Genomic DNA, 24,158 nt, shown 5'->3' on the forward strand with positions numbered 1-24,158 from the left:
TATGAGACCATATTTTTTTTCTACAGCAACTCAAGATCAGTGCAAGTGGTCCCTACCCTCACAGGTGCCTATTTATACTCCTGGGTGGAGAGAGACAATTGTTGTAAAGTGTCTTGCCTAAGAACACAAGCGCCATGCTTCGACAGGGTTCGAACCCATGTACCATAGCACCACTCGATCGAACACCGTACTCATTGGACCACAGTGTTCCACAAAGACAAAAGGTATCAATAACTGTCAGTCTGAAACTAAAATGTTGCAACGCAAACAGAATTTGATACGCATGGCTATCGTTAGACTTGTACCTGTCCCTTGGAGAGGCTGTCCCATCGATCGGGTCCCTGTGGGAGCAGTGACTGTAGTAGCTCCATACGTTCCCTCAGTGGTGGTAGGAGTAAAGGGGCACCAATGGACAGCGTTTCACTCACTGCCTGAGAAAAGTAACCAAAGTTGGACATATCGTCACCGTTTTCACAAACAGCCACATACTATATATATTATGTTGATTTTGAAGAAAAGTGTTTTCGAGATAATCGCAAAAGAAGTTTCTCATATTTTAAAACTGCAAGAAATACTACTTTGCAACAACTTTGTGCAGTAAAAAAAACTTCACATGATTCTATGAGAGCTGAATTTTTACATGAACCCAGTAATTAGAATAAATACTACTGTATTAATTAGTTAATAAGTGAAATTAATTAGTAAAGATATGTGGCTCTTTGTGAAAATGAAAATTCAAGTTTCCTACATATTGGCCCTTTCTGTTCAATAGGTTTTGTACGCGTTCAAGGGCCAAAATGTATGTGGCTCTTCGTGAAAACTCAAAACTCAGTTTTCGAGATATCTGCCCCTTGCATCATTAATGTTATTTGGAAATTAATGATGTAATGCTTACAGAAACATGTCAAAATGGTTAAGTACAATGTTTCAAAGCAAAATAGTGAAAAAAATCAACTCGAAAAAAATATAAATTTTTTTTAACATATGTGGCTGTTCGTGAAAACGGTGACGATATTTGGCCAATCTTGTTTGGGTTCTTGCATCAGGAACAAAACTTGTTTCCAATTAGGTCTAAGGGATCATGTAGTCATACAAGTCAAATTTTTGGGCCAAGATGGGACTTACATTGTAAGCAAGTCTAAGGCCAAAAATCCATGTGTCTCTGTAATGCGTTAAAAAACGTAGTGCGCACTGCGTGATGAGTAAAAACCAGTTGTTTGAAAACCAACGCGCATACATCCATGTATCCATATTGCGCATTGCGTTATTCGTACTGCGTTATCCGTTGAAATTGTACACGCTTCAGGTAGCATTTGAAATGGATAATGCATACAAAAAGCATTTTAAGTTTTTTGTGTGAAACTGCAAGAAACGATGTAGCGGTGGGGTAAAAAGATAAATATTTATGGTGGGCTTCAAAACAAAGCAGTTTCTATGTGAATGTTATTGAAACAAAATAAGGCTTGCCTCAATCTTAATTTTCTAATCATCCGGTGATAAAACATTGAATATTCATACCCTTTGTATTTTATTGGGAGAAGTTAACTCTTGTCAATATTTATTTCATAAAATGTGTACTTTGCCAAAGCTATTCCAAATTTGATTGAGACTTGAATTTTTTCTACTCGCAAAACTGATGCGTACTCTCTATTTGAGCTTTCAGGTCCATCGTTTTGCAGAGAAATACGTACACATGGATTTTCCGGGTATGCGTCACGCACATCGAAATCGGACACATGGATTTTCGGCCTTATTCACAAGTGAGTCAGTCAGTTTGGCCTACCTTCTGAACCGAAGTTGGAGTCTTGGAGTCCATGAGACGAAAGAGCAGGTGCCTGAGGGGCCTGGCCTGGCTCCCTAGGATGCTGCTGGACAGTCCCCCTGCCAGGGCCAACTGGAGATGGGTGCAGAGCAGTTTCAGGCAGAGTAACACGAAGTGTTGGTGCTCCCTAGCCAGAAGAAAAAAGTATCAACTGAGGTTCTGGAATCAATACAGGACTTGATGGAAAGACTGTGACTATGATAAAACCTGAGCAGCCAGGGAGTTTGAAACTTCCGGCTTCTTTGCCGGCATCATCTCTGTCTCCAGCCTAACACTCACAGGAGCTCTGCAGCATTAAAAGCCTAATGAAAATACACCAACCAATTGGCCTTGTGTAACGGACTTTGGCATCTTTTCACAACAAAACGAGTCGTAACAAGCATTTCACTTCTTTTTCTCTCAAAGCAAACATGCGCTCCCCACTCCATACGTGAACAAAACCAAGGTCTGGTGAAACTTTTAACAAGATCTTGGGGAAGCTCCTGAGGAGTGGCCACGCTCCACTCACCTCACAGTCGGAAAAGGCGCTGGTGGATTCGGGTGATCGAAGCCGTCGCAGTAATGCTCCAGGAAGGAGCGCAGGTAGGAGAACGTGCCTTCCTGTAGATCCACGCAGAATGGACGGTGCCAGGCTACCACTTGCCTGACAAGTCAAAAGTGAAAACATTCGGATTCATCAGGGTTTATAGAGATTGACAAGAGTTTTTTTATTCAAAATGAAATCGTATACATGTATTCATTTTTCCCCCATCTCACTCATGCAGTCTTTCAGTGTTTTCTTGAACTTTATTGTGACCAAATGACTGAAGATTTATTTTTCCAAGAGTGCTAGCTAGGTCATTTTTAAAATGAACGCTAACCCTGCCAGATGCAACACAGTGCATCAGATGCAGATAAATCTGTGGGACCTTCTTACATCGGGCCATCGCACACCAGTGCATGAACTGTAAATTTGGAAACAATGAAAGTCCCATTGAACAATGCCACAGTTGTATCCTGCTGCACTTGGTGACCACAGACACTAAGGCAGTTTGGCCTTGAGATTTTTGACCTGATGGAAGTTGCTTAAACAAGTGTTGCATGTTGCTGCGTCGACAGAATCTTTATCCAGAATACCCCAGGAGGTTAGGGTTATTAAAGATTACTGATTTCTTTAATCCAAGCACATTCTCCACAAAACTACATCCTTGACAACTTCATATCTTATAATAAAATCACAAAGAAAAATAAACATCGGACGAAAATAACAGCAATCTTGGCAACATGCAAACAGTCTTTCAGCTATGATAGATCTTTATTGCAGGTCTTGCTGATTTCGAGAAACCAGAGAACCATATGCACAATGTTGTTCAAGATTACCTTCAATTATTGTTTTGTATTCGTCAATACCATTTCAGGCAGAAGAATTTCATAGGGTATTTGGTACCATCCCTATCTTCATTTTAAGCAAGTTTTTTTCTTGTTAATCGGTAGGTCCGCAATGTTCCTGACGTGCCTTTAAGAGGTCTGCAACAACAAGCAGAAGTTCAATTCAAATTTACATTTTACAGTCCAGACATGACCACAAACTAACCTGTCGGTTGGCAGGGCAGTCCAGGCGATACTGTGAGATGTCCCAGCCGATATTTGGTGGACAGTGACCCCTTCCAGACCAAGGACCTTCTTGGGTCTCAGGACGGGGCTGGTGGTGTGACCCTGCCCACACTGACCCATGGCATTGTTGCCCCACGCGTAGACCTCATTGTCTTGATAAAAGCAAAAGAAAAAAGTTAAAAACTCTGACCACAAGACGAGGCAGGCCTAGAAAAACAGTTTCCAGAGCCCACAAAACTTATTTTCAATCATGCTAATAAATTCAGAATGGCTATTCACCGGAAGTCTTGAGCCCGGTTCACACTGCATGCGAATGCGAAGCAAATTTGACGTCATGAAACATTCGCTGCGAAATTTGCCCTGTGTTGAAATATGTTCAACTTTTACAAATTTGCAGCACGAATACTTGCCATGACGTCACAAATTCGCACTCGTTTTCGCGCCGAGTATGAACCGGGATTTAAGCCCTAAGTCTTAAGAAACTACAGGGTGAGTCAAAAAAGGGTAACCGGAACCCCAAAAATTATATTTCATATTTAAAACCTCAGTTTAAAAGTTAAAAATATTCAACAAAGTCCTTTTGAAGGCCGATCTTTTAAAAAAAAGTGGATTCTATAAATAATGTGGTTTGTCTAACAAGGGTTGTTAATAAAGATATTGTGTACTACAGTGGTTGACAGTTTTGAAACAAGTATTCTGTGTCATTTTCTTTGTTGTTCCAAACAGTCAGAATACACAATAAACTGCTTTTTTTGGACGAAACAGGTTTTAGTGTCAATGCGTTTAAATGGTGATATTCTTTGAATACATTGAGCAATTTCAGTAATTTTTTCTTCTAAAAGTAGCTTATGAAATTGGCTTTCCAGTCATTATTATGTTTGGTGCTACACATTTTTTTCAACATGAAATATATTTTTTGGGGTTTGGGTTCCGCTTTTTTCGACTCACCCTGTACGATCTATTGTGAGACGTCAGGATCGTCTGGTCAGGGAACCAGGGAATATTGCTTGCTTACCGTGACTGAGGGTCATACAATGGCTGTCCCCGCATGCTATGTCGACGATACGTGTGGTCTGCAGATCATCTACTAGCTTTGGGCGAAGGGCTGTGGTCTCGGCGGAGCCGCACCCTAGACAAGCACCGTGACCCCACGCAAAGACCTGGATGCAATGGTGATGAGGCATAAACACAATAAGCCAGTTCCAACTGCACATGTGCAGAACAGTATCTGATTGTGAGCAAAATCATACGGGGAACCAACATAGCTGCCAACAAGCTTGAAGGAAGGTTCTTGGTCTGCAGTCTTTACAAAATATGGGAAACTATTAGTAGTAATTACAGTATTTTTTTGTTATGTTCAAACACACATGCCAACCATACAGTATATCCAACTAATAAGATGAACTGAACAAAATTGCAGATTGAAGACGTGATTACGATTGCCCCCAAAGAACTGTGTCCATTTCCCTTCCATCAAATCATCTGCTTATAAATCAATGTTAAAAAATTCTATGATACGCAAGATTTGGCAATTAATTATGCAAAACAAGACTGCGTCTTGACCTCCAGATTCTGACTATTCAGCCGGTATCTTCATGTTAAATCTTTGGTAACCCGTTGTTGTACTACAAAAACATGGCAGTCAAATTGACCAATCGACAGCTTTAATAGTCCACATTTCTGATCGAAATGACGTCACAAGTTATAAAGTCGACTCTGACTGGCTTGTGAGTGGGGTCCCATAAAATTTGCATTGCTCACATATATGAGAAGTACTCGTTTGTGCGCAAATAGTGTAAAGTATGCACTATTATATTCTGAATGTCCACAAAACCCAAGGCGTTGATGCGTGAGCATCAGGTGCTGTCAGCAATCCATGCAGGAGACTCTCCCAGTGGTCCCCCCTAACTCTCCCTTTGTAACCATCGAGGAGGTACTTGTGTACTGAATCCACAATGAGATAATCACTTTACCTGTCCGGTGGACGTGAGGGCGAGAGATGATTGGCTGCCGCAGGCTATCTTGCGTATGACTAGACCAATCAGGGCTTCGATCATCTTGGGCTTGTACACTCGGTTGGTGTCGCCGTGACCAAGTTTGCCTGCAAAACAGAACAAGTTGCCACTCGCATTAAATGTTTGAAAGGTAACACTAACCCTTCTCAATCCTCCAAAATCAACCAGGTCCTGTTAGAGGATCTTTGAGGATTGAGTGTCTGTTTATTTTTTGAGGATGCATTGTGTCAAGGTCATAAGCTGTACTTTCCGATTGTTTATTCTCAGCCATGCGTAACTTTAATCCTTCAATGTACTGGATATCATCCGCACTGCTTTTGGTTATCATCAGCACTGCTTAAGGGTAATATACAACATTTGTAGACATCAAAAAGAAACCTAACAAATTATTATGAAATACCTTATTTGACTGTAAGTGAATAATAGTCTCAAGCATCCTGTGAAATCATGGCACCTGGTGTGCTGTCACTTTCAAAGAAAGTGAAATATTTGTATTAATTTTCAATGATAGTCAGCTGACCATCGTTGGAAAAAAGTGACTTTTTTACAAATACTACTCCCAATTTACCAAATTTAGTTAGCCCGCATTTTGTTTGCGATAGGTTACACATCTGCTAACAGGTGCAAACCAGGTAGCCTGGTTCCCTGACCTCACAATTCCCCGGTATCTATAAATTGCTCCATTTTGTCTGAAGTAGGGTCAGGGAACCTGACTACAAGAACAGCATTTTTTTCTTGGTTTTCCCAACACCAATGAACACAAAACTTTAAACTTTAATACTATTTTTATTAAATCTATCCATTTCTATAATTACTGCACAAGCAAATGTCGTTTACTCCCTTTAAAATTGAGTTGGAGGATTTTGAAGGATTGAGGCATTTGGTCACCCTCCACTGAACAAAGTCAAGAAAGAACGGGTGATTTTGGAGGATTGAGGCAGTATCCAAATTTTACCTGACATTGAACAAAAAAATTGTTTCAAGTTACCGTTATCGCCGCCTCCGAATGACCAGACTGTCCGTCCGTCCTGCGATATGGCTATAGTATGTGAGCTGCCACAGACTACCTGGCCAATGTTACTGATGTCCTTCACCAAGGTCGGTATGTTTCTACTGTTACTGTCTCCATGTCCTGCGAAAAGAAAAAAATAACAACACAAAATTGAATTCAATGGATTCAGAATGGCTATCCACTGTAAGTCTTTTCATACACCTGGTCTACACAATGGGCCGGATGTAGCCCATTCATTCGCATTACGGGGTAATGCACACATGTAGTCGTGTTCTCACCGACGATCGTGGACTCCCTATTGTCCCTCTTTTGTTTGTACTCTAACTTTTCAGGAAGACTCTCATATGTTTTGTACACGACCCCAATCATGGACGTATGCTGGGAATCGTGGACGATATTGTTCTCTTTTGTTCTCTGGCATTTTTCGTCCACAGTTTGAATAGATGAACACGCCCATATATGCATGCGCAGGATTTCGGTTGGTACATTGGTTACCATGAGTATTGTTATGTTTCAGAGCAAGGCAGTGTTTTAGGCAGTCTATAGTATTTTGTCCATTCATAACATGTGACACGCTCTTGGTCAATCATGAAAGCAAATCTGTGGGTTATAATGCGCCCAAAATGAATGCACTCTATGCTATAAAACACACATATAAACTGCAAGCAATACATAGTGCACTCTGCAATACAATACATATGTACTTCCTACGCTCAATAATTTTTAAACTTTGACTAATGTGCCACACAAGCCATTCAGCTTAATGTCTGGGACAGTTTGACAGGCAGAAAGAGATGTATGACTCGTATCTCAAACTCGGACTCAAGTCCGACTCATGTCACATTTTTGATGACTTAAAACTCAGACTTGAGTCAAACAATAACTTGGACTCGGACTCGAGTTCCACTTGAGGCACACTCTTGAAGACTCAAACTTGGACTTGAGTCATTAACACTAATTTAGACTTGGACTCGGGACTACGACTTCATGTACATGTATGTGACTCAGACTTGACGGCAAAAAGAGAAATTTGCTATTTCTAAAACCTTTTGCAAAGTAACAGGGTTTTATTTTTAAAAAATTAATTTCATAACAAAATTTTACCATGCTTCTTCCAAAATTCCTCAACCATTGCAAATAAGCACATTGCGGTCACTATGCCGCTCTCTACAATTTCAATTATTTTACCTGTTCTTCAATGAGTTTTTTGTGTCAGGTTTTTCTCGAATTTTTCTCAGTGACTCGCGACTTGACTCAGACACAAGACTAAGAGCCTTGAACTGGGACTTGTGGTTTGAGGACTTGAATACAGCCACTGCTTTGTTCTTGATAACTCACCTAGTCTCCCGTAATCCCCTTCTCCCCACGTGTACAGCTGTCCGTCCTCCGTGACGCAGGCGCTGTGCCGGTACCCGGCAGACACGCACACCACCACCTTGCTGGACAGGATGCCGGGTACCAGCTTGGGGTACTTCTGCGTGGATGTGTTGCCGTGGCCCAGCTTACCGTAGTCGCCGTCGCCCCAGCTGAAGATCTGACCCTCGGATGTCAGGGCGAGGGTGTGGCCGTCGGAACCCTGTTCCATACAATGACACATTTGCAAAGACACAAGGGTTTCCTTATTAAACACATTTTTTATTGACTTATCTCTCCCCAGAACCAGATTGCTTGCTCAGTCATTCGGAATTCACTAGAGCATGAAAAATGGACCACAAGTTGAAAACTCACTATTTTCAACCCAGATTTCACTGCCAATGAGTGACTAAAATCAAAGGTGTTGTGTGTAAAGTTTGTTCCTTGAACTTTATTCTATGATGTGTGATATAAAAATCAAGGCCATATGTTCAAAAATAAGAAAGTTATGCCTGTTTGTTGATCTGGTCCAAGTTAAAAAACTGCAAGCCATTTCACCACATGACCAAATGGCACTCCATACCTCAAATTGTGCGTGGATACCTCTTAAGCACTTTTCTGAAGTTTTTGTAATGGTAACACTGTGAATAAACTACACCATTAGAAGGATCTGAAAACACTCTTTCAGTTCAGATGGTACATGGTTGCCTCATGAATATGTATTATTTAGGCATAGAAACCCTACAACCGTGGCCTACCTTTGATGAGGATATCTTTGCGATGACATGGCTTTCAAAGTTGAGTTTCTTGAGCTGTGTTTGGTTGTTGGAATCACCCAGGCCTAGCCTGCCATAGCTGCCTTTCCCGCAGGCCCTGACGGCACCGTCAGCAGAGATGACAAACGTGCAGTACTGGCCTGCTTCCACCTGTTACAAAATTCATAAAGAAAATACACTTTTGTCTGAAGCAGAGCTCAAAATAGGTATTCGTTCACAAAACTGTGTGCCACAGAGTGTTTGTGTCTCAAAGATCTAACATGATGCTATTATTAAAAAATTACATTTTTACAATCTTTATTTGAAGTTTTTGAAGTAAACTTATGCTATTGCTTCTTTTTTTTTAACACGATATTTCGACTGTGCAAAGAATTCAGCTATCTTTGGCTGTAGGATTTTCTCTTGGACTGAACCAGAGGTTCCCCATTAAACTCTCTACAGGGTGAGTAAAAAAAAAATGAAACCCAAATGGCAGGACCACTTTTCGAATGAAGTTTTGCCTGTAGCACTTTTACAATCAAGGATATAAAAACCCAGTCACTAAGCTTTCTTTTAGTACAAGAATCATTCAACTTGCTCATGTACTTTTCAAGTTAGGGAATTGTCAACACAAACACCGTTTCCAAGTTTTGTCCACGGATCACAAAAAAGGTAAGCTTTCTTTCAGCAAAACGAAATGGATTCACACACATCCCTATGTGAATTGTTTTCGTCTTGCTGAAAGAACACTTTCAGAGTTGATCCTGCCATTTGGGTTTCCTTTTTTTATACTCGCCCTGTATAGTCTATACTAAACTACTCCAAAGGATATCAATGCAGCCTTTACCTGTCGGCTCTGTGCAAAGAGCCCAGCCATTGTGGGATGCAGGATTTTCTACTGATTTGAGCACAGAGGTACTCCATTAAACTCTGTAGAACCTCCTAAAACCTCAAGGTAAACCTCGAGGTACATGTACTGCCTATTAAATGTTGTGGTCCCTCTAACATACTCCAATAAATGCATCTTTAACTGTTGGCTCTATGCAAGAGTCCAGCCATTTGTGGGCTGCAGGATTTTCTACTGACTTGAACCCATAGGTACCCCACTTAACTCTGTAGAACCTCCTAAAACCTCAAGGAAACCTCGAGGTACTGCCTGTTAAATTTTGTGGTCCCTCTAATATACTCCAATATATGCAATCTTCACCTGTTGGCTCCATGCAAGAGTCCAGCCATTGTGGGCTGCAGGATTTTCTACTGACTTGAACTCCAGTAAACTCTGTAAAACCTCCTAAAACCTCCAGGTAAACCTTGAGGTACTGCCTGTTTAATTTGGCAGTCTCCCCTAAATTACCCAAAGAGATTCAAAACCTTTACCTGTTGGCTCTGTGCAAAGAGTCCGGCTATTTTAGGCTGGAGTATCTTCTCTTGGCTACCCTCGGCTAGCTGATGGCTGCTGTTACTGCCCCACACGTAGACCTCGCTGTTCTCCGACACACTCAGACTGCTGTTTTTCCTCTCGCTAGGACAGACGCAGGTACGAGCGTACTCCATGGCCAGGCGGGACACCTTTGATTCAAGACAAAAGTTAAATAATGTCACAACACCACAACCCTGGCAAACAAAGTCAAGGTTGACATTTGTGGACATGTTCACTTGACCTAGAATATCGGTATTTACCAGAGCTACATTAAAGTGCCCATGTTATTTTGTTAATGCAACCCTTGAAAATGAACCTTTGTTTCTATTAAAGTTCATTTTTAATGTTCATTTTGCCTTTTTTTAAGGTATTAAGATGCCTTTTTGGTTTCTATGCTAATAAAAATTTCCATATTTATGAGCAAAAAAGTCATTTTGGGCAGAAACCGCAAAGCTACAGCTATTTCAGCACAGGAATTTCGGATATTTTGTCGTTGTAAATTTCTGGTTTTGTGATTTGTTTGTTTCAGTACATGACAGCAAGGCAACGAGCAAACTTTTCTCACAAATGTTTTCAATGCGCAAATATTTGGGTTCGCAATTTGAACAAAAAACCCCAAAACTGAAGAGTTGAATGACATCAAGCAACGGCGCCCTCAGTTGCCAGGAAAAGCATGGAACAAAATTTCACTTTCGAGTGCAAAACGTAAAAATAAATAAATAAATAAATAAATAAATAAATACAAAACAAGATAAGACAAGCCTTGTAAAGTAGCTATTCACTAAAAATCTTTTCATGCATCTGGTCTCCACAATGGAAATTTAGCCCATTCATTGGCGTTGCAGAGTAATCCTATACAATAGCACTGCCGGGCTAACAAGTGACAGTCAGTCAGTCAGTCACTTAGTCAGTCAAGCAGGTGCAAAGAGGACCCTAGGCTGGCCCTCTGGGACCAGCAAACATGCTTTTATACTTGTACCTCTTCAATGAGACACAGCGCAGCTTGGTAGAGCGGGCACTGACCATCCTCTTGCTTCAACTCCGACAAGACAGAGCCTCTGTCTGCTGACGACCCCTGCAATGTGTCAAAAGCATTGATTTAATTTTAGAAGTCTGCTTCAAAATCTTATATGTAGGACGTCAAGATATAAAACATATTCTGGGCTGAATTTGAATCTGTGGCCAAGTTCTTAGGAATTCTCCTGATGCCCAGTTCAAAGCAACCACAAACTCTAATTTGTGAGGTCCTGGCAAGTTTTTTTTTAACAGTTGAGTGCTCTGTGCCTACATAAAGCAGGATTGACTGGTTGTGGCTGTTTACATAACTTGATACAGCTATACTCTGACTGTAGGAGATTGATAAGCCAGCTGCATCTACCAGTTAAATGTTCATGTACTTGCTTTTGTCTGTTGATGGAATTTGACTAGTCACAGTGATTACAAGAAAATGACCCGACTGTTAGTGACTGGCCTGTGTACAAGTTATGAGAGGGAAAGTGGATTGGACTGTCTGTGACTGATCAAACAGTAGGAGGGTCACTTATTACCCATATTCAACTTACTGTGGCTCTGCGCATCTGGCCAAGCACGTTGGTGAAGAAATCATAGGCGATCACTCGAAATTTGGGTCTGTCGCTTTGTTCGCGCACGTGGGAAGCACCGCTGCTCACTGCCGCGGAAGACCCAAGAGCCATCTCAACCCAGTCCAAGAGATGCTGCAGTGACCCGCGCTGGGCTGCCAGTCCTATCACGAGCTGGCAGGCTAGCTGCTTGCCGCAAGCATCTGCGCCCGAGTTGGGCATGGTGGCGGACTTGAGGAACATGGTGACCTGTTTCAGACACTCGGTGCCCAGAGATGGGATCTTACTCTCGTTGGCCAAGGATAACGGAGGCAGAGAGTTCAACACGTCCATGGCCGTCTGGAGGACATCGTTGCAAATGCTGGGGTTGCCGGGGGGCTGGGCTTGCATCCAGCTCTGCCGGAGGAGGGCAAAGAGCAGGCTGAGTCCCGTCCGGACCCCCATCTCAACAAGCGCATCCGTGCCGAAGGTGACGGGTTTCAGAGCAGTCTTCTCGTCGGCCGCGCCAGCGTGGGCCTGCTGCAGCCGCAGCTGCTGCTTGACCTTCTCCTTGTCGTGGAACTTACTGGAGATGGCGTGGAAGATGCGCCGCAGCACAGCCAGCCGCTTCTGGAGCGCCGACGCGAAGGGCGACTCGGAACACACCGTGCGAGCCAGGCTAAGCTGGTTAGACAGCAAGGCCTCCAAGAAATGCTCCTGCTCTTCCCGCGACGGCGACTCCCGTTCATAATCCGGTAACTGGGGTCCTTGAAGGTGCAACGTCTGGCGCGGGGTGCTGATCACCTCCTTGTTGGTGACCAGGCGGTCGTATAACTCCAAAGCACCATCTCTGTTTGCTACCTGGCCCCAGTCTTCTGTCACCCAGGTAGCGTTCAGATGCTCCATCCATTTCAACTTCATTGGCATGTTGGATGACATCATGCTTTCCTGATCATCACAACTCTCAAGCTACAGAAAAAAATGACAGAAAAAAAATGTACGTAGGCCCCCTACAGCTTTTCAACTTCGCGCCACATAAGAAAACACAAATCCATGTTTAATTTATTGTACTTACTAAATTATTTAGCAACTTTTTAACCCCACAGAAGTGTGATGGACAGAGGGCAGGGTTACAATTTTTGCAAGAAATTTCGGGGTAAGACAACTAGTGAAGATGACAAAAAGGAATACGAAAATAAAGATGGGGATCACCGCGACGCACAAATGCGGAAGAAATTTGCAATTTGTACCAAAAGATACTGTTCAAAATTACCCAAAAAACGTAGTGTCAATAGAATTAAGAGAAGTCTGCTTTTGCAGAAGTCATTTGGAAAAGATAAAAAACACTAAAATAAAAACTCCAGAGGGAAAGATTCCCATATCTGGCCATCACTAATTTTCCCCTTCAGTGACAGAATCAGCCATCAGAAAGTGATAATTTGTCCCAAAAAGTCAGATTTAGCAGGGAAAATATTGAAGTAGTTACTGAGAAAACAATTAGAAATTTTCAGACCAGTCTCAAACGGTTTGTGCACAGGGTGACAAGTGATGGCCATATATGGGAATCTTTCCCTAAAGAGGGCCCTGTAACTACAAAATCACCATAATCTTGAACATCATAATGTTGGGCGCGATCGGTCAATCGATCGCGCCACCATCGATCGATCACACCGCCCGTTGATCATTTCTGCACAATCGAGTGATAGCGCAGATCCACCGATCGCACCCAACAATTAACATGTCAATTTAATAACATTGCCATTGTTAACTATTAGTATTTAATTAACAAAAAAGATTTCCTCAATATTTATTTAAGTTTGATTGGTTAAATCAGCTTGAGTCGTTGAGATGTTTAGAATTTTAGTAGGCCTATAGGCCTAATATTATATTTCTTTCGCTTCATTTTCAAGATCTTCAGAGTAACCCACACTTTTAATATCAGCCCTTTGTTTTGCAAACGTTAAAGTTAAGGTAGTGGATATTTTGCCGGAGGTAACGCCGGCAAACTAACGTTTACTAAAGGTTTGCCGGCGGCAATCCATATCAACAGAGGGCGCTGTACTCTTTAAGATAGGGCTGAGTTATAACATGTATTAAATTCCCACCAAAAGTTGTGTAGCACGTTTGGTGTAATGGTTAAGCAAAGGCTCTAGTAAGCGGGATGACTCGCGTTCGATTCCGACCGCACCACATTCTTAAGTTTTTTGTTCTCATCCCCAAATAAATAAGAATATTCTTCTTTTATTATTTTAACATGTCTCAAACATTTTTTGCAGAGTATTACATTTTCTTTTTCAGATTTGTGGCTCTGGAGGATTTTTTTTAAAAGGGAAATAAAGTCCGAAATTATAAAATGGTCTGAATCCCATCTTGTGAATACGAGGTAACAACGATAATTTTGGCATGGAGCCAGACTAAAACTTTTCACCGGAAAATGTTTAAGTACAAAAAAACAGTAACTGCGCATGTTCAGTGCATATCCGGCAAACTAACGTTTACTAAAGGTTTGCCGTCTCCGGCAAAATATACACTGCCTAAAAAAAATGCCAAAAAAAGGGTGCGCCAGTGTTTGGAATAAACTCCTCAGTAGTACTGGAGAACCTGGCGTGTGGCCAGAGATTACAGCGCAGCAATACCGAGGCCACGCTAGTGGGGCTACTTAAACCGAGACTAAGTTGTGTACAAACATCACTAGTCATTCATTGCAAGTTGAAGTTGGAATGGAATGGCAACCTACGGTCGACCAAACTCAGTCGCAACGTTCCATACTGATCACAAAATCAAGATTTCTGAATATTTTCACTTACTGGAATCAACTTTACATATGTAAACGCCGCCTTGTCCAATGGATAAGGCGTCAATATTGCAGGAAAGTTTGTGATGGTCGTGTGCGGTTTCAGCCGACGTCCGCCATTTTGACAATGACATTTTCACCCGGACCCATCGCTGCTTTTTATTTTTGTGTACACTGTCACAGCCGGCCGGCGCTCGGTATTTGATGGAACGCCGAAGAGGAAAAATATACGATCACGAAATTCTACCGAATTGGAGGTTGACAGGTAGGTCGGCGGAGGGGGGAGAGGGGGGGGGGGGGCAAGGGTGTCACTTGGGTGCAAGAGAGGTAAATCTCCCAACAAACAGGGAAAGATAACATAAAATTGACTAAAAACCAACTTCACCCTCCCTCGCCTTATTTTTTAGCATTGTATTAGTTACAGGTACCTAAAAACACCAGAAAACACAAAACACAAGAAATATACCAGAACGCAGTGGCTATTGTTACGGCAGCCGTAACGCATTTCCCATTTTCTATCGTTACGGTAGACTGCAACCTGGCAACTTTTATAAAAAAAACATGACAAGAAAATATAAAATTAGAAGGAAAAAAGTGAATTTGAACTTTATGAAATTCGGACTTTATTTCCCTTTTAAAAAAAATCCTCCAAAGCCTCAGGTTAGAAAAGGAAAAAAATTCGAGTGCAAAACTGAAATTCGAACCCGCAACCTCGCGGTGCAAAATCCTACCCTCTATCGGCTGAGCTGGCGCACTGCTCGATAAAACGTGGGGAAACAAATAATTATATACCTGCGTGCGTATCAAAAAAAAATCGTAGAGGGCGAAACAACGAGTGCCGTAACGATAGCCACTTCGATACCAGAAAAGACCTGAAATCAACTAAAAATCATCAGAAATCAATAAAAAAAAATTAAACACGGAAAACAACCGGAAATCACCGCAATGTGTGAATTTGTTTTCTTTGTGGTTTTTTAATGTATAGTTTTCTTTATAAACATTTATGTTTTGATCCATGGCAATTTGGATGATTTTTCTTTAAAGGAAATATATAAGTCCGGGAACTATTTGGTTTATAAGAGCCAAAGATTCTGGGTTTTTTGGGGGGAGGGGTGTTTTCTTGTCGGGGTTTTTTTTGGCTGGATTTTTTTTTTGGTTGACTTCACAGGTGTTTTCCAGTTGTTTTCTGTTGTCCGGTTGTTTTTCGGTGTTTCTGGTGTTTCCGAGTCTGGTTGGTTTTTCCTTTTTTTCCTTTGTTTTCCAGCAAATAGTATCACTCCTTTTTTTTTTAGTTCTATGGCATTTGCATAACTTCCTTGAATTTCTCATAGACTACTTTTCTAAAACATCCACTGCCTTTGTAGTTTCAGATTTCACAGAATTGTTTGCAGCCTCTAAAGTTAAACTATCCCCACCCAATACTTAATTACATTAAGTATTTTATAATGCATATCAGGGGCAGATCCAGGCTTGACTCTGAAGTGGGGGGGGGGGGGGGATAGCTGTCAAGGGGGTGATGATTAGCAGGCATACAATGCTATTTTGTTATTTTCCTTTTTGTGCTTCCAAAAGGGGGGTAGGGGTTAAACCCCTCAAATTAAAACACAAATGTGATGCGATCAAGCTAAATGAGTCGTTTGTCGACCCTGGTAACAATTTTTTGTTTTTACAGAATTGAAAAGAGCACAATCTCAGCATTACTGATGTGAAAACCACGTGCTGATACCATCTTTAGTTCAAAAATTATGGAGGTTGGCACACCAAGAGATATGATGAAGTGATGTGATGAAGTGGCCCTATTTTGGCCTGAATCTCCAAATGAAAGTTCCAGACAAATGACTCATTTAGCTTGATCGCATCACTTTTAATTTATTAATCCAACAAATGGCAGACAGATAAAAAGCCACAATATGAAATAAAAATTATATTTTTATTTGACAAAATATAAAACTTTTTGGAACACACAAGGCTTCTTTAATACACACTATATTTACAAAAATAGTTTTATCCTTGAATTTGCATTCTCGATTTTAATCTTTTCTTTTAAAGTTCCTGTAATCCAACTGAGAAATTTCTGTTTTATCTCAAATGAAAATATATACATTCACTAGGAACAAATTAAAAATTGAAGTTGGTTCAAAAAAGACTCCATAAGCTGACTGCATCAACAAATTATGGCGTACTCACTTGGGATAAAAGTTGTTACTATAATTATTATTATTATTTTATTTCTGATAATGAAACCAAGGAATCCTTAAGAGTACCCTAGGTAATGTAGCTCGCAAGCCTGAAGAAACCTGTAGAGAGAAGACAATGAGACGAAATTAAAGTTTTAGAGGTGGGAGGAAAAGCCCAGAAGAATATTCTAGGAAAACCCACGAAATCAGGTAGGGACTGAAAACCCAATCCATATTATTGGCCCAGGCGGGATTCGAACCCGGGTCACAGCGGTGGAAGGCGAGGAAAGTACCACAATGCCAACCTGACTCCCCTGATCACTGGCAAAAAAATACTGATCTTACAAGTTTTTTTAACTTTTTCTTGTTGATCCCTTGTTTCTTCCAGGCTTTCATCAGTTGACAGGACTTGACACTATCTGACACTAAAATGTCGCTGCTGTTAAAGGCTGACTGTTGCATAATTTGCCAGTATGTAAGAATTAATTTTGCCAACAAAATGACACACACACGCCCCCCTCAGGCACCTCTCCCGTATTATATTCATTGTTGTTTTGTCCCTAATCGATAATCTAAAACAGTTTGTCCTAAGGAACAATTTTAACCTCCAAAGTGCATCATATTCCTTAAGCGTTAAGTTTGTAGTTTGCTCATAATGTGTACAATTTATCCCTAAAACAGACATAGCAGCAATATTTAAGGTGGCATATTTATTTTCAATAGGCCGTATTTATTAGCGAGTGTCAGGATGCTGTAATGACCTAATCTAGGGGTTTGAAGTGAAACTGTAGAAATATCACATCTACTGAAGCAAAATTGTACGAGCAGTCACTCTCCTTCAATCTAAAAATTTAAAACTGTGAAAGTAATGTTAAAATGACAGCAACGTGTGAGCTTGCATCAATAACCTTCAATTCACATCACACCCCCCCCCCCCCAACAAAAAATTGGTGTCATTACAGTGCCTTTTTTGAGACTTGACAATGAGATATAACTCTCGATCAAATTTGATTTACATATATAACTGTCCCTGCATTGTGGTCCTACGGAAGATGCGCTGGCTATTCTATTTGTTCAAACTAGAGGTATACTTTCGCTCTATTGGAAATCTCAAGATTCAGCCCAGATTGACTAAACCCTGAGATTTTGAAAACCTCTTTGGCACTAGAAAGAATCAAACATTGTTTCCATACCAGCATAACTCAGCCTTGGTTGGGGCATGAGCTGAGAGGTTCTACCCAGACACCACGGGTGGGAAAACCAATGTACAGACTGGTGTAGGTGTTCAATCGGACGCAGTTCTGCTCCCGTCTCACCTACACGTGTTGAAATCAACACAAGTCTAAAGTTAAGATCCACTTAATTCACACTGTGTTGGTTTGAACTTCTGGTTTTTAGTGTTGGTTTTCTTGGTATTAGTTTTTGGTCTGTTTGAAGTTTCTGGTTTTAGATTGTTTTGGTTTTTAGTCTTCATGGTTTTGGTCTCTCTTTTTTCTGAGTTCAGTCCTATTTTGGTTTTTGTTTTGGTTTTTTCACTTAGTTTTGTTAAGTCTTGAATTTGTTTGTAAATAAATTCCCTTTTTTGGTTTTTGGGTTTTTTTTGGTTTGAAATTTAGAATTTTGCTCTTGTCCCTATTAATTCACTTTCCTTGCAAATTTTCCCTTCAAAGATCCTAAGTTTAGTTTAGTTGTATTAGTTTGTGCAAGTTCCCCATAGTGTGTAATTTTTTTCAGGTTACACTTGCAGAGCGCTGGACCCATGTAGAACTGTGTTGGATTCTTGCTAGTATAAAAAAGGTTCTCAAACTCTCTGTGTTGGACACAAGAGGACTCACGAGATTTTGGATAATGTGAAAGGCCTCGGGTTATCGGGACCATAGTGTGAAAAGGCCTCATAGCTAGTCTGATCAGTCCCACACCGGATTGAATCCACTGTTCTTGGGCGGTTTGACTGGGGTGTCCTGCCCGATGGCCGGCCGGCCCCTCGGTATGTTGCCCTGGCCCTCCACCAGATCTCTGTAGATCCCAGGGTCGCTGTCCACACCCGTCAGGGCCATGTTGCGTAGGTCCGGCATCTCGGCAAACGGCAGGTAATCCTCACCTGGGAAGAAAAATGAGAAACGGAATAATATTGAGGCTGCCCCAAAAAATACTCTGCGATACATGAACTGTTTCAATTAACAGCTAGCTGAGCTAATTGTACATGGACAACTTAAAGCTTGCGGCAAGCTTGTCAGGATATGTGTGGGGTTGCAGGTGAATTTTCAAGGTGCGTTTTCAAGGACTGATTAAAGAAACATTACATGGGCCCTTTACTGCTCATAGTCATTTTTCTACACCTAAACAGAGGTGGAATAGGATCTTTGCTTACCGTATGGGATTTTTTTCTGATGTCGTTCGGTTTCTGTTTCGAACACCGTCACGTGATCCTCCCAGTGTCTGTTGCATGCAGCACACAGGAAGTTGGAATTGAACGCGCCGCACCCACAACCTGGGGAAACAGTTGATCAAATAAGTAAGTTTAAGTAAAGTATATGGGATATTTGTGCTTGAATGGCAGATGTCATCTCACAAAAGGAACCGTCAAAAAGAAAAATCACGAATTGCGCCTAGACGTATTAGTCCCTGTACCACCCCAAAACACTCTGCCACTTCTCATACCGCCCCAACTCTCTATTGTTTTATTAAAATTGTCAAGGAACAAATGTTAATAGCCCCCCCCCCCCAGAAAAAAAAAAGTTGTAGTCTAATGAGTCCTACAAAAAATATTTAAAAAAATATTCTGATTAAATGATGAAATTATTACGTGAGAAAATGGTTTTCGCTGAAGCTTGCCTTGGGTTAATGTGAAAAAAACAAAAACATTGTCACTATTGCTGTGTCTTTCTTGTTAGTCCGGCGCTAATAAACTTGTAGCATATCGATGTGCTCAGCATCATAGTCTGGTCACAAGTAAATCACAAGGCAGTTCACATGCCCGGTAAGTAACAATCACAAAGGAACGTCTTCGTCGCAGTTCATTCGAATAGCTTGTGACTTAACTTCGGACTGGAGGACTTGTGATAGACTTACGGGGACTTGTGAGGACAAGCCTGCCTAGGACCAAGTTCGGGCAAGGACCATTCGTCGACTAGTGGTTGATTTGTGACATACCTTACGCCTGCGCACTGATAGCAACGTGCGAACGTCTCTAGTCAAACGCTGGTCAAAATGTCATCGCAAAACTTCTGGATCCTGGCTCTCTGCTAGCGTTATGAATGCCCGCGGCTATTGGTTACCAGCGATGCAACCAGCCCCAGTAGGTTGGTTCCAAATAGTCGACTAGCGTAGTCAACCACCGTCGACTAGACAGAGTTCGGGCAAGCGTTAGTCGATCTATGGTTAACCATTGGTCAACTATAGTCCTTACGCGAACTTGGCCTGGAATGCTGCATGGTAAACCATTGTTGTAGTTGAGTCCATCACAAGTCCTCATGAGTCCCTCCTTGTGACTGGACTCATGAAAGGACTTGTGATTTACTTTTGAACGGAATTATGACAAACTTGTGATGGACTTAGCTCAATTAAACACTGCAAAGATAAACATACTTCTCATTCTACACCTCCTGATCCCAGTGCAGTCGTGATCTTCGTGGGTGTGTTTGCAGCGGCACTTGGCACGCCATGTCGTCGGATCAAAGTCCCGCCGTCGCTGGAACCAAAACTCCCCGATGTCCTCCGGTCTGCCGGGGATGAAGGCAAATGCCCGACAGGGGCAGTGTCGACAGGGGACCTGGACACTTCGACCTGGAAAAAAGGGGAGAAAAAAAAGAAACAAAGACTCAGAAAACTTCCTGGACAACCAAAATATGGGGGACCCAAATTGTTTGCAATGTTTAAGTTTTTGTACTCAACTTTCTGTTTAACATATGAGTCCCTGTACTGTCCAAACTGCCCCAGCACTCTATGGTTTATGAATTCAACAGTGAATAATACAATGTAATACAATGTAGTACAGGTGCTAATACATGGGTTAAACAATGGGTCAAAACATACAGGCAGTATACATGTACAGAGATTTAAATGCCCCTCCCAGTGGTCTCTCCAACTCTCCCTTTGTAACTGTTGAGGGGGTACTTTTGATATTAATATCGCCGATATCATTTTTTTTAAATATCGAAATTTTCAATATTGAGGAATGATTTCGAATATATTGAAAATGCGTCAGATTATTGTCAAAATAAATCTCCCGTTTGTGCTTTTACTTTGTGTTTTAACGTTTGCTGTATAATGAAATAAAAGCCGGCGGCAATCACGAAATGCAAAGCGGCTTTGTGCTCTGCGTTTGCTGGAATTCGTGGTCTCCCCAATGTAAAACCTCAAAAGAAACCGCCCGTTCTGGACAAACTCTCAGTGCTGAGAAAAAGTTTGAGCAATATGCTCCATAGAAAAGCATGGAACATTATGACTTACGATTTTTTTTTGTTTAATCCAAGTGTCTTCTATATGGTCTTTAACTTTTGCATGAGATACTCGATATATCGAATATTCTTGATATTGGATTTCCGATATATTGATTATTGAAAATTCTGATATCGATGGTGCTTAGCTCAGAGTCCATATATCCGACAAAGGACCCACCATTGTACGGTGCATGTTCACTCAAAATGTGGCCACAAAAGCATCTGGACTCCCTCCCAACTCGGATGCAATCCCAGGTGAACTCTGGACATCTCCAACCTATGTAGACCCCTGAAATAAAACAGATTTTTTTTTTAAGAATGATATATAAGTACAGACATGGTCAATAAGAATATTTCTTGTAGATGTATCTTCTTAAAGGGAATATACATCATTTGCTTTTGCTGTAGTTTTCAGAAATGGATGGAATTGGGGGGTTGGAAATATATAGCAAATATAGTTACACTGACTTTTTTAAGGTTTTGGGTTCGAAAATGCTATAAAATTCAAGAAAAACGATCATTTTCCTGTAGTCTGGTTCCCTGACTCCATATAAGAAGAAACAGAGCAGTTTACATACATTGGGGAATTGTAAGGTCAGGGAACCACTCTAGCTGGCTCGTACCCGTTCATAGGTTTGTAATCGATTGCAAACAAGTGCGATGGTCAATTAGGGCCAGTATTTGAAAAAAAGCCAGTTGTTTCCAACGCTGATCGGCCGATCAGCGTTGGAACTTGATACAAAAATACCACTTTTCTTGAAAATGACAGTATACCAGGTGCCATGATTTTACAGGATGCTTTACACTGTCATTCACTAACAGTCAAGCAAGGTATTTCAAAATGATTTGGTAGTTTTATTTTTTGATGTTTGCAAATGTTGTATTTTCCCTTTAATTACTACCCATCTTTGTCGTTCCTGCTTGATCTTTGATCACTGCATTTTTGCTAGTCTCAGAGGGCATTCCTGCGGTTCCCTTGTGGCTATCTCATTGACTGACTGACTGACTGACTGACTGATTGTCACTGGTGGCTTAGCCTGGCTGTTAGCTGATGAAGACGGCCAGACAGTACAATTGTGTAGGATTACCTTGTACATGTGATAATTTGCCTGATAATTGTGTCCAGTATTTCAGCCACATTTATGGGGCTAGGCCTAAGGAAGCCGTTATTCTTAGTGCTTACCGGTTTGTATAGCCTCAGTGGCTGCTTCTGTCTCAGGATGGAACAGTTTCTGGAGGCGTGGTCCAAACTCCTCGCGGTTCATGGCGCGGGCGACAGATATCAGCTCGGCCTTCTCAGCGGGGATGATGGGCCGCATACTGTAACCTGAAATTTGAAATTTGATGCACTACAACTAAAAAAGGTTTTGCTGTTTGAAACTCTTGCCGTGAAGTCATACAATTTCCTTTGCTGTTTGCATTCTCTTTCTCACAAAGTATGAACCAGCAAAAATGTCAAAAAAAGGAGTTTTAGCACCCCAATTTTCACTGGGTCTGTGTGAGGTAAGGAGTCCAACGAAAGAACTATGGTTCTAGGGGTAATCAGTAACCACGCAAAAGTAACGGTCTTCAAATGAATGTCTGATAATTAGTATTTTGAATGTTCCAAAACACAAAATATGTATTGTATTAAAGGAAAAGAAGTCTATCTTATATATTTAACTTTGGAGCCTGGAGGTGAGAAATTTGACTTCATATGTTGCCATTAGTTTGAGATATATTTTTGAAAATATTATCGAAATATTTCTTAGAATAAAATGTGAAGAAAAGGTGGTACGCCATATTACATTCGTACATAGCCAGATGAGACCTTTACACAATGCTACTGAAAATAATGTCAGCACATTTGGCGGAAAGAGTTCCCGGTATACCTGGACATCACTTGATACCCTGTGCACAAACAGTGTGCTGTATGAGACTGGTCTTAAAATAAAAAATCCAATTGTTTTCTCAGTAAATGCTTCAATATTTTCCCGGCTAAATTTGACTTTTAGGACATGTTATTCATTGTTATTGCTTTCTGTTGGTGCACAGAAAAATAGGCTCCATCTAGCCCCACTAGTGTGGCCGCGATATTGCTGCGCTGTATCTCTGGCCACACGCCAGGTTCTCCAGTACAACTGAGGAGTTTATTTCACTGGCGCACCCTTTTTTTGCAATATTTTTGCAATTTTTTTTTACATACCACTGTTCATGGTTGTATTCTATGATTTCTCATCTTTTGCCCTCCGGGTAGATTAGGTAATATTTCTTCTTTTTAGCGTCTTTCTGGAGTCCATATCATTGCATATGCGCCAGTGTTTGGACTAAACTCCTCAGTAGATTGGGAAACCAGACGTGTGGCTTACGTACAGCGCAGCAATACTGAGGCCACACAAGTGGGGCTAGGCTCCATCCAGTAAGGAATTAATTCTTGCCAAAAAAGGCAAAATGAGTAGGCCTACCTTCCGGATGGAGTAGGCCATTATGCTTGGACATTGCGATCCGCTTGTCTGGATTACGAAAGACTTCCATTGGGCCCGGCGCATTACGAGAGCCTCGTGGGACTAGGGCCTTGGTGCCTGGGCCCGTTGACTTGGGTTGGGCTCTGGCCGGCTGGGAACGGGACGCGCCTGCTGTTCCCACGGGCGGTTGCTTCGTCTGTCTGGTCATGCTGGTCGGCCCTCTATGCTGGACTCCGCTGCCCGAGGTCTTCGGCCTCGTTGCACCCGAGCCAGATCGGGCCTCTGCTTGGTACGCTTTGGGCTTTGACGACTTTGGCCTAGGTGAACTCATAATGTGTGTTGTAAACTATAAAACCCTTCAAAAACACCAGAATTAGTTGATTCAAGTTCCGCAAAAACTTTACACGAAACTGGGGGCTGCCATTTTGTATCCTATGACGCGCTTGTTGTCAGGTTATTCTATTCCAATTGATAGGGAACCCTTTTTTGCGAATTATTTTATTCCAGCTCATGATTGGAAATTATTGACTGAGCTTTCCCTAAATAAATACTGAATCGAATATAACAATGGAGTGCTTACACTTTTCTATAACAATATCTGGGATAATTATTTACTACTTTGATTTTGAATGTTATATATTTCCCTTTCCCCCTACTTTCTAATGGTACGGTCTACAACCCGGAAGTGCATGCCACGTTCTTTCAAGAGAGGGCGCTATTTGTAAACAATGCAATGTCTGTGTTCCTTAAAGGGAATATACATTTGCAAACA

The 24,158-nt window shown here is 41.4% G+C and overlaps 2 protein-coding genes across 2 annotated transcripts in view; both read right to left on the reverse strand.

Annotated features, from left to right (window-relative positions):
- LOC119718849 (probable E3 ubiquitin-protein ligase HERC1) overlaps window positions 1-14,494 on the reverse strand; it is a 76,833-nt gene extending 62,339 nt beyond the window's left edge. The window contains exons 1-13 of the mRNA XM_038188269.1: window positions 14,337-14,494; window positions 11,533-12,498; window positions 10,950-11,045; window positions 9,928-10,119; window positions 8,554-8,721; window positions 7,781-8,018; window positions 6,419-6,562; window positions 5,389-5,516; window positions 4,431-4,575; window positions 3,396-3,567; window positions 2,331-2,465; window positions 1,784-1,949; window positions 306-431 (exon numbers count right to left, since the gene is read on the reverse strand). Of these exons, the coding sequence (XP_038044197.1) occupies window positions 306-431; window positions 1,784-1,949; window positions 2,331-2,465; window positions 3,396-3,567; window positions 4,431-4,575; window positions 5,389-5,516; window positions 6,419-6,562; window positions 7,781-8,018; window positions 8,554-8,721; window positions 9,928-10,119; window positions 10,950-11,045; window positions 11,533-12,471 (2,649 nt within the window). The 5' untranslated portion in view covers window positions 12,472-12,498; window positions 14,337-14,494. The remainder of the gene's footprint in view (window positions 1-305; window positions 432-1,783; window positions 1,950-2,330; window positions 2,466-3,395; window positions 3,568-4,430; window positions 4,576-5,388; window positions 5,517-6,418; window positions 6,563-7,780; window positions 8,019-8,553; window positions 8,722-9,927; window positions 10,120-10,949; window positions 11,046-11,532; window positions 12,499-14,336) is intronic.
- Window positions 14,495-16,172: 1,678 nt separating this feature from the next.
- Window positions 16,173-23,835, reverse strand: LOC119745965 (protein FAM221B-like). Its single transcript, XM_038222686.1, has 6 exons — window positions 23,387-23,835; window positions 22,126-22,269; window positions 21,121-21,231; window positions 20,089-20,286; window positions 18,872-18,991; window positions 16,173-18,601 (listed from the first exon to the last, which is right to left on the reverse strand). Exons 1-6 carry the CDS (start codon window positions 23,715-23,717, stop codon window positions 18,408-18,410), a joined length of 1,098 nt encoding a protein of 365 aa, XP_038078614.1. The 5' UTR covers window positions 23,718-23,835; the 3' UTR covers window positions 16,173-18,407.
- Window positions 23,836-24,158: the final 323 nt, after the last annotated feature.

Source organism: Patiria miniata, unplaced genomic scaffold (assembly GCF_015706575.1).
Source record: "Patiria miniata isolate m_02_andy unplaced genomic scaffold, ASM1570657v1 HiC_scaffold_7, whole genome shotgun sequence".
Classification (NCBI taxonomy): Eukaryota; Metazoa; Echinodermata; class Asteroidea; order Valvatida; family Asterinidae; genus Patiria; species Patiria miniata.